General features: G+C 42.1%; 1 protein-coding gene across 1 annotated transcript; it reads left to right on the top strand.

Moving 5' to 3' along the window:
- The first annotated feature begins 6,942 nt into the window (after positions 1-6,942).
- On the top strand, positions 6,943-9,939 carry LOC112108251 (lymphocyte antigen 6E-like). Its single transcript, XM_024202305.2, has 3 exons — positions 6,943-6,994; positions 8,395-8,499; positions 9,725-9,939. The coding sequence occupies exons 1-3, from the start codon at positions 6,943-6,945 to the stop codon at positions 9,937-9,939; spliced, it is 372 nt and encodes a 123-aa protein (XP_024058073.1).
- The last annotated feature ends 631 nt before the right edge of the window (positions 9,940-10,570 follow it).

Genomic DNA, 10,570 nt, shown 5'->3' with positions numbered 1-10,570 from the left:
TCTCTGTATCAGGGAGTGGATCTGTATACATTTATATAGCAACTAGCACAATGAAGCCCTGATCATAATTTGGGGCCTCACGGCTTTTGTTTGTTTGTTTTTACATTTCTCATGTTTTTAGTAACCCAAATTTAATACACAGATTAATTTCGAATTTAAAATGTAATAGGGACCAAGTCTTTTATAACACAAGTTATATTTTTGCAATTGTGGTATAGACATTCATTTTCACTTGAGATGCATTACTAATATTTTATACTAAATGTAATGCTTAATGGCTAAAATAGATGCTCACAATCTTCCATGAGAAGGTGTATTGCTTTCCTTTGCTGAACACTTTCTTTCAGCAAAATTGTTAGTAACATAATTTTAATAAGCTTTTTAGAGTTAATTTGCTTGTGATACCAACTTCACTCTTGTTAACTGTTTAGAAGCACAAACTTTAACAACCACTGCTTCCCATTAACATAACATAACATAAAAGAAAAATGTATAAAATTAAACCAACTATAAAATTAAACCAAATTAAATTTTAAATACAGGTCCATGCAAATACTTTGAGGGTATTAAACTTTCATGATGCTTTGTTATGTTTGGGAGCCAAAGGTGGAAACCTGTTGAAAACCTGTTGAAATTGTTTGGTTAGCCTTATGCATAAATTGTTATTTTAAAAGATTTTGGTTATGACATTCTTATAATTATATTCAAAAGTGCAAACAAGTTTATACAAAGCCCAAACAAGAAATTGACATTTTGTTATATTAGCTTAATCTTAATATTGAGGTTTCCCCTTACATTTTTTCTTTGAATGATAAATAAAAAAAAATTAAAAAACAAAACAAAACTGTCATTGATAAAAGAGAATTCTTTTTGTTTGCAATTGCATTATTTGTTGAGGCAGAAATATATGTACATATATTTGTAACTGAAACCTTTTTGATTATACCCCAACCATGATCTTCAAATAGTGTGGTACCACATATACATATATTTTTAAAAGGGTATAAAATTGACTTTTGTTGCAACAAAATAAAAAATAATTTAAAAAAAATAGTCACTTGAAACACAACATACAACACAGGACAACACACATGGCATACAGGACAAACTTACAATTAAAAACAAATGGCGCCAGCATTCTATTCATAACTATACAAAATAAGACAAACAAAAACAGAAAATTAAAAGGGTTAAACATTTGAATAAACAAGTTATTACCTTATTTAAAACTTAACAAAATTGATAAAAAATAAATTAATATTTGCAAAATTTATTGTATTAATTTGGTAACAAGGAATTTTGCATTACTTTATATTTAACATTATTTTAAAACTTTGCTATATGGAAAAAAGAAAAGCCCATGTTTCAAATATTAGTTAGTGGTTAGAATTAGAAGCAGAGTGTGCATTTCTGTTGCTTGGCAACCATATCTTCAAGAAAGTTAGGAATAATTCCAGCTGTTGTATTTCTGAAGGGTTAAAATAATTAATTCACTGGATTTATTTAAAGTAAAGTTTTTACCTTGTTTTCTTTTTGTTTCTTGTTTTGTTCTGGTTTTAATTGCTTTATCTTTTGGAGGTTTCTGTAAAACTACAACTTTTAACTTTTAAAACCGAGAGAGAGCCGAAGTGAGGAGAAGCGGGGAAAAGGGGGTGGGGTGGGGCGGGGGGGGGGGGGGGAGGGGGGAGACAGAGAAGGAGGCAAGAGAGAGATTAACTCTATCAAGGTATTTGAAATTATGGGCAGTAGCAGCAAGTTTAGCAAATTGAGGAAGCATATAAAGGAAAAAAATTAACCGGTATGTACAAATATTTGAGAAAGAAGGTTATATTTTTAGATATGAGCCTGGAGTGTGGTTCCGTGAGTCAAAGCCCAGTTGGGAACTGCACAGTTGGGAACTGCGCCCCTGGTTTTTATCCTGGCTTTGAGAGGAGAGTGAGGGTAGTTACCTGCTCTTGTAAAACCTTAATTTGTTCCCCCAGTGTCTGTTGCTTTTGTCTGCATGCCGAATGGATAGCAGGAGTGCCCTTTTTTGCTGCAGTTAACTGTTTTTGGGCCACTCCATGTGAACAGCCCAGCTTTGCTTAACAATGTCTTGACTATTACTCTAGTTCAGGCCTCAGGCCTCATACCCAGCATTACCAGTGCTTGGGGCCATAAATATATCATGCAGGTTGGATCTAACCCGCTAGCCATATCTTGAGCATATGTGGGGTAGGTTAAAAAAGGATCATAACTTATTACTAGTCCCTGACTCTTATACGCACTGATCTTTAAAAGGCTGTTAAATGGGGTGTTGGGCAACATCCTGCAATAAACTGAACTAGCCTGACACCTTTCCAGCTATGTGCTGTTTTACTGCCCAGCAACTGCAGGAATGTCTATAAGAGATTCTAATCTCTAAGAGTTTAGATTAAACATCTTTGATGGGGAGTGTCCGAAGAGGAAACAAATTGTTTCTGGTTTCAAACAAGTTTTATTGTCAACTGGATTTGGATGAGTAATTTACGATAAGAACATTTCCTTGAAGAATTTTGCCTTCGTCCCTGCTCACAAATTGTGCATTAAAAGAAAATAGTGATTTTCTCAAACATATTGGTCATTCCCACATACTGACAGGGTGACATTCGCCCGAATGGCAAAAGGCATAGGTGCCACTAATGTCCCACTTAGGCCTGCCAAGTCCCACGTAGGCTTTCAATGACCCCAGATCAAGTTTACCTAGTTCACAAGGATTCCATGTTTTTTCTTACTGTGGGCCCTGCAAACACAGCCGGGAATCAAAGGCATTCAGATACTATGGAGATGAGGGCCATGTAAATATCTGGCTAGATACACAGAGGAGTCAAACTGAATTCCTTCCTTCTATACTTCATCACCAATAAGAAAAGTTTTGTCTAAAATGAGAGCTTTAGTGGGATGTACATGTTGCCTTGTCCGTATGCTGGTCCCTAACCAGAGGGGTGAATTCCATCCCCAAAAGATTTCTGCAAACAACACTGCATCTGTAACTCGATCGCAAGTAGTTCAGTCTGAGAATCAGAATTCAAGCAGGTGTGACTCAGCACATGGGGTCACAGGGTATAATTCTGTTTTCTGATTGGATGGGCATAACTCTTAGAATCAGGGTTCTGATGCAGAAACTCAGGATTGAGTCGGATTAACTTCAGTACCCAGAAAGATAATGGAGCAAATAATTAAGCAATCAATTTGCAAACACCTAGAAGATAATAAGGTGATAAGTAACAGTCAGCATGGATTTGTCAAGAACAAATCATGTTAGACGACTTCCGCAGGGATCAGTTCTGGTCCGGTTCTGTTCAATATCTTCATCAATGGCATAGAGAGTACACTTATAAAGTTTGCAGACGATACCAAGCTGGGAGGGGTTCCAAATTCTAGGATTAAAATTCAAAATGATCTGGACAAACTGGAGAAATGGTCTGAAGTAAATAGGATGAAATTCAATAAGGACAAATGCAAAGTACTCCACTTATGAAGGAACAACAGTTGCACACATGAAAATGGGAAATGACTGCCTAGGTAGAAGTACTGGGGAAATGATCTGGGGTCATAGTGGATCATAAGCTAAATATGAGCCAACAGTGTAACACTGTTGCAAAAAAAGCAAAAATCGTTCCGGGATGTATTAGCTGTACACGAGAAGTAATTCTTCTGCTGTGCTCTGCGCTGATACAACCTCAACTGGAGTATTGTGTCCAGTTCTGGGTGCCACATTTCAGGAAGGATGTGGACAAACTGGAGAAAATCCAGAGAAGAGCAACAAAAATGATTAAAGGTCTAGAAAACATGAGCTATACATTGGGTTTGTTTAGTCTGGAGAAGAGAAGACTGAGAGGGGGCATGACAACAGTTTTCAAGTACGGAGAAGTTTGTTACAAGGAGGAGGGAGAAAAATTGTTCTTCTTAACCTCTGAGGATAGGAAAAGAAGCAATGGGCTTAAATTGCAGCAAGGGAGGTTTAGGTTGGACATCAGGAAAAACTTCCTAACTGTCAGGGTGGTTAAGCACTGGAATAAATTGCCCAGGGAGGTTGTGGAATCTCCGTCATTGGAGATTTTTAAGAGTAGATTAGACAAACACCTGCAATGGATGGTCTAGACAATACTTGGTCCTGCCTTGAAGGACTGGACTAGATGACCTCTTGTGGTCCATTCCAGTCCTATGATTCTGATTGCAAGTTCTAAATTCATAGTCAGCAAACATTCTTCAATATGCCATTAAAACTGACTGTTTTCATGAACATTTTACTAATATATTGTTTTGCCTGAATATATCTAGGGTATGAACACAGGTTGTGGTGCACATAGCCACATAAACACAGGGGAGGTGTTGGGATTCTGTTTTGCATGTTGTCACAACTGAGAACACCAAATTCAGAACAAGCTGCTGAGAAATAGGGCAGACACACCCCAGTACTGGTGGTTATTCTCCCATAAGATATATCTGACCAGCAGCAAAAGTAAACTTCTGTCTCACCACACTGGCTAACAAGAAGTCAAAAATGCAGCCTCCTTAGATTATTCCCGTCCTGGATTCAACACCCAGACACTAGACTTAATGTTGAGTGGTTATTGAAAACCAATTTCATCAACCAAAGGGTTCTTCTGATCCCAAAGGACCAGCCACATACCCAGGTCAATATATATCTCAGTTCTTACCCAATAATCACGCTGTTGCCAATCCTTTAGTATCTAATATCTAAAGGTTTATTTAAGAAAGAAAGAAGGAAAGAAGGAAAGAAAGAAAGGTGAGAGTTAAAATTGGTTAAAGGAATCAAATACATACAATAATTGCAAAGTTCTTGGATTAGGTTTGTAGCAGTGATGGCATAAACTGCTGGCTTGTTAAATCTCTAGTTGCTTCCAAATAATTTGGAAGGTCCTCAGTCCCTTGGTTAGAATGCCCGGGCTCCCATTAGTGTAAGTCCATAGTCCAGAGGTTAGAGCAGGAAAGAGGCAAAATGGAGGTGTTTCCAGGGTCTTCTATAGCTTCTGCCATGTGGAGGGAAACCCATTGCTCCAAACAAAGCCCTCAGCCCAGTTTGTGGAAAATACAGGTAACAAGATGGAGTTTAGGGTCACATGATTTTAGTCACATGCCCTTGCACACTTTGCTGAGTCATAGCAGAGGGCATTACCCATACTCTAGTTAGAACACTCACAGGAAAGTCCATCAGGTGTAGATAGGCTTCTTCCATGGTCCATTGTGTTCATTGATGAGCCATCAACTTGAATACTCCATTCACAATGTGCTAGCCAGACAGGATGCAAATGACCCCATGGGTGCTACCAAAGGAGCAAATACATTTGAAATACAGGTACATAGTCAATATACATAAATTCAGATACAAATAGGATAATCGTGTTCAGCAAATCATAACCTTTCCATTGACACCTTACGTGGCACACTATGTATAAGATTTGTTGCAAATGCAATTATATAACAGTGATAGCAACAATGATCTACATGGTCATATTTTAATCAGATAACGTCTCACATGTACAGCACCTTCAAATGGATGGAATCTCCTTGCCTTCCCATTAGAGGCAGTGCTGTTTGTCAGTTCAGGATGGCTGTTATAGAAGGAGTTGCATACACAGTGCTCTCTCTCTCTTTCTCTCATATGAAGATTTCCTTTTGTTTTTGCTTTGTCTATTTTTGTAAATTGGAAACAAAAGTCAATCCAGACTGTCAGAGCTGTGTTGGCTCTTGGAAAAGGAAAACATAATAGCGTCAAAGCAAACTCATTTAAATATCCAAACCGATATTTGTGGGCAGTGTTTCCCACTACAAACCTGGCATGCAGAATGCGCAATAAGATATGGACTGTGAGCGAATGGATTCAGGAGAACCTTGGGAAAGGTTAACAGACAAGGAGGATGGGTGTAAGGAGAGATGCTTTTTGCTCTTTGCAGAGAGAGGAAGCTGCCTGATTGATTGCACTGAAGATTTCTATTTCGCCAGACGCCGCACAGTGCCAGCTTCTCCCACACTGCCCCAACCCTGGCCTGGAGGGAGCAGCAGTGGCGTGGAGATGGTCTCCACGGACAATCCTTAGTCAGTCTTTGGCCTCCTGCTGACTCTTAACAAGGAGGCCAGCAAGCGTCAAGGTTGGCAGCTGTTTCTGTGTTGTGGACACCTGTGCTCTAGGAACAGAACTGAGCCCTGCCGAACTCATTTCATGTAGGACAGAACTCAGAACTCAGATGGTGAAGGGCCCTAGTCACTACTGGCTTGGCCTGCATTAGAAGGGGTGACCCTGATGTGAACCTAACAACGCCTGGAACTGTCCAAGTGCATCTGAAAATATTCAGGGGCCTGCCAATAACCACCTATCCCACAAGACACTTAGCTCACATATCTCACAGCCCTATGCTAATAGGAGGGGAGAAGACAGGATTCTCTTCTCTGTCATACAGAGAGTAGGAGGGAACAAGAAGGCAAACCGATCCAGATACTGGATTGAGGATGATAGCATTAGATAAGGAAGGGGTCACAGCAGTTGGGTTGGGGAGGGAAGAGAAGTTTGAATTGGGTGGGGTGGGGTGTTCATGGATTGATCCACAGCTGAAAGGGGTTTACAGATCAATATACTGAATTGCAGACATCTCAGAGTTATAATGGAGCCCTCGCTAAAAGGAAACGCCCTGAAAAAGGATGTAAAATCCCCTCTCCTGTTTTCTCTGCTTACGACAAAGGAGAATAAGGCAAGACAAATATTGTAAATGGAAAGGTAAATAAAAGACTCGCTTTATGAGGTAGGTACATATGGATGCTCCACACCTTATTGGAGCCACCTATTGTCACACCTACCCGAGACCAAGCCTTTAAAACCGCTGTCCTCGTTTGCCAAGGCAATCCATCGTCCCTACCAGAGAAGCCGTCCTTTTCTCTGCAAGCTGAGAGGATCCCAAGGAGATGAAGGCTTATCTAATCATTTTGCTGGCCGCGGTCCTGTGGGCAGAGAGAGGTGAGGCTTCCATTGATAATAATGCTTTCCATCGCTGAGCTCCTGTACACTTACAATTATGGGCTTGAGCCAAAGCCCAGTGAAGTCAGCGGAAAGACTCCCCATTGGCTTCAGTGGACTTCCTTCCCCAAAGGAAGAGTTTACAGAAGCTAGGATGGGGAGAGAAAGGAACGGGATCGTTTCTCATTATTTGCACGTTCTGCCAGCTCCTCTTCTGTCCTGAGATAAATGATTTCTGCAGCGCTTGCTGTTCTTTGTGCAGTCTGTGGTCACTCCACCTTTATCCCCAGCTATAAATGCTGATCTTCTTTGTAAAGACCCCACTGGTTTCTTTTCTTCCTTGCCCATTAAAGTATGTGAAAAATCAGCGGGAAAGAAAGGTGTTTGTGGATTTTAAGGCCAAAAAGGACCATTACGATAATCTGATCTGACTTTTTGTATAATACAGGATGAAGAACTTGGACCCAGAAATAATAATTACACCACTGCCTGCCTCTTATATAGCACTGTTCATCAGTAGCGCACAAAGCGCTTTACAAAGGTGATCAGAATCATTATCCCCAGCAATTTCTGCATCACGCTCATCACTTCTGTTTGAGCTAGAGCAGATCTTTAGAAAGAGGTCTAGCCTTGATTTAAAGACTGCAAGTGATGGAGAATCCACCATGTCCCTAGGAAATCTGTTCCAATGGCTGATTACCCTCCCTGCTAAAAAATAGTGCCTTATTTCTAGTCAATTTCTAGTCTAGATTCAGTTTCCATCCATTGGATCTCTTTATCCTTTTTCTGTCAGTTTAAAGAACTGTCTCCTCTCGGAAATCTCTTTCCCATGTAGGATCAGAGCCTCTGATCAAGCCCCTGTTAGCGTTCTCTTGAATAAACTAAATCAATCATCCGTCTTAAGTGTCTCACTACAAAGGCAGGGTTTTCAGACCTCCAATTCTTGTAGCTCTTTTCAGAACTCTCCCCCGTTTTCTGCCTTTTGCCAGTTATTATTCCTATTTGCTTCTCTAATTAGTTTTGCTTTCCTTCTTTTCTGCACATCTCAGTAACGTTACCAGTTTCCCTTCGTTTTCCATGGGTGAAACTCATCCCTGTGCAGAGGGCCAGCACCACCCATGTCTCACTTAAGTTCTTGGGTTTAAATCGGTTTGGCTCCCTGGATGAACATACACCGATTTACAGCTGCTGAGGATCTGGCCCACCAACGTGTTGTGTCTGGATAGTCGTGGGTCTGATCCTCAGCGGTGACATTCTGCTGCCTGTTGCACAATTCTGGCTGACACCCAGCAAGTATTCATGACATTTCACTGGGAGAATAAGGCTGATTTCCCAGCCAATCAAATAAAAGAAACTGTTTCGATAGCTGTCGGATATGCCGTGTTATCTTCTTTTCACAGCTTACTCACTGCATTGCCACGTGTGCAACACCACAACGGCGAACACCTGCACGAATCCCGTCAATTGCTCAACAGCTGATCGTTACTGCACGACGTTTATTAGAAGTAAGTCCCAGCATTACCAGTGCTTAGGGCCATATTCTGGAGTGGATCAGCACAGGCAGATCCCTAAGCCCATGGTCCAATGGCAAGATCAGAGCCTTGCTTAGTGAGTAGCTGATTAAGGGCAGGGAGACAAGTAAGTGGGCAGAATTGGTCCCATTGAGAATACCCCATGTGCTTGGTGCCCCAGCTGGTGTACAACTGGTATAAGGGTCCTATGCTGTCCTGCTCCTATTCCCCAGGGTTGGACATGGGGGGGGGGTCATGCCCAGAGTGCCCTGCACTACGGCTATTTTTCTACTTCCCAGAACCAATGGAAAATAGAGTGTAAGTTAGACCAGCCACGAGGCTGCTCTCCTTTCCACTGGGGGCCAGGCTTGCCGTTTTGAGGAAATTTCTTGTTATTTTGAGGGTAAAACTGATCAGAATAGGGACGAACTGATGGCAGAGCAAGATCCTGGGGGAACAAGGACCTCATTGTCTCTGTTAGAGATCTGTTGATGTTCCGTGAGATATTGGAGGCGTGAGAGAACTTCGTCCCACAACCTGTGCTCTGGATCCATGTCTTTCCGGGCTGGTGAAGGCCAGCAGAGAAGTACTGGGTCCTCGGTTGTAGACATTGTCAATGTTTCTCTCAGTGAGGACAGGCTTCCTAGTGCTTCGAAGGAAGCATTAGAGCAGCCTTTGCTCAAGGGGCCATTACTCAACATATTGACATCCTCCCTTCTTGGGTAAGTCTGTGGAAAAGGTTGGGGTAAGACACCTCCAGATGCCTTACATCTCCTGGGCCCTTCTCACTCTGGGTTTAGACCTCGTTATGGCACAGAGACTGCATTGGTCAATGATGTTCTCCTGGTGATGGATGAAGATCAGGTATCAGCCGGTACCATTTATCACAAAGTGTTGGGCTCACTGGCGGACCCTGACAGGAGTGGAAAGGGTTCCTCCTCAGCGGCTTTATTCTTTTCCCTCTGAGAGATCTCAGCAGATAGTTGTGGGCAATTTCTTCTCCTCCTCCCAAGGAGTTGTCAAATCTGAGGTGTCTCAGGGTGCTATTTAACTAGAAACAAATGGATAAATCCCCTGGGATAAATGGATGATTCCATGGCGTTATGATCCCAGTGGGATTTAGGATAAAGTCAACACTGATGGATACAGTCTTTAAGGAGTCATTTGGGAACTTTTAAATGTAGATTCACCCCCCTCCCCTTTTCCTTTTCTTGTTTAGATGGCTCCACTCCTGACTATCTCCTGGAGAAGAGATGTTCCCCATCGTGCCCACTCTCTACAATGATTAAAACTCTTGCCACGCCCCAATCTTCTTTTCTCTGCTGCCAGGAAGATTTGTGCAACGGGGTGGGTGACATGAGAATCGGCTTCCCGGCATTGGCAATGATCATCTTTGCCGGCTTTGTTGTCACCTTTGTCAGGACGGGAGTGTGATGTGCTGGGCAGAGAGGGGGTTTCCTCGCTGAACCCACCAAAGGAGAGACGACACCTCCTCTTTGCAATGCATCCCACCGGGATTAACACTGGGTCTTTTCTATCAAGTGTCATCTTGGATCTCATCACCAAGCTTGTCTACCACCTTTCCCACCTCGGTCACTGGGTGGAACTCCATGTCGCTCAGTGGAACCAGAAGGTTTTCTCTCATGTCCTTGGGGTTGGAGACTTAGGCACTCAGCTGGACTGTGCACATTTTGAATCCACTATTGGCGGCTGGGGCACGTTGACCAATGCTATGTAGGGTAGGTTAGAATCATAGAATATCAGGGTTGGAAGGGACCTCAGGAGGTCATCTAGTCCAACCCCCTGCTAAAGCAGGACCAATCCCCAGACAGATTTTTGCCCCAGATCCCTAAATGACCCCCTCAAGGATTAAACTCACAACCCTGGGTTTAGAAGGCCAATACTCAAACCACTGAGCTATCCCTCCCCCTTTATTTAACCCCCTATGTCCTGGTGAACGTGCTGAAGAAATAAAGCTCGGGACTCACTGATGTTTATGCCCCTGAAAATGTCTGATTAAAAAAATGTCCATTCCTGGTGATGAGTTTCATTCTGCTATAGAGAA

This window comes from Terrapene carolina, unplaced genomic scaffold, assembly GCF_002925995.2.
Source record: "Terrapene carolina triunguis isolate 2854851 unplaced genomic scaffold, T_m_triunguis-2.0 Scaffold58, whole genome shotgun sequence".
Taxonomy (NCBI): Eukaryota; Metazoa; Chordata; order Testudines; family Emydidae; genus Terrapene; species Terrapene triunguis.
This window is presented reverse-complemented; position numbering and strand designations above follow the sequence as displayed.

Coding starts and splice junctions, on each gene's coding strand:
- LOC112108251 (XM_024202305.2), top strand. CDS start 6,943: ATGAAGGCTTATCTAATCATTTTGCTGGCCGCGGTCCTGTGGGCAGAG. Junction 6,995..8,394: donor GGTCCTGTGGGCAGAGAGAG/GTGAGGCTTCCA, acceptor TTCTTTTCACAG/CTTACTCACTGCATTGCCAC. Junction 8,500..9,724: donor CTGCACGACGTTTATTAGAA/GTAAGTCCCAGC, acceptor TTTCTTGTTTAG/ATGGCTCCACTCCTGACTAT.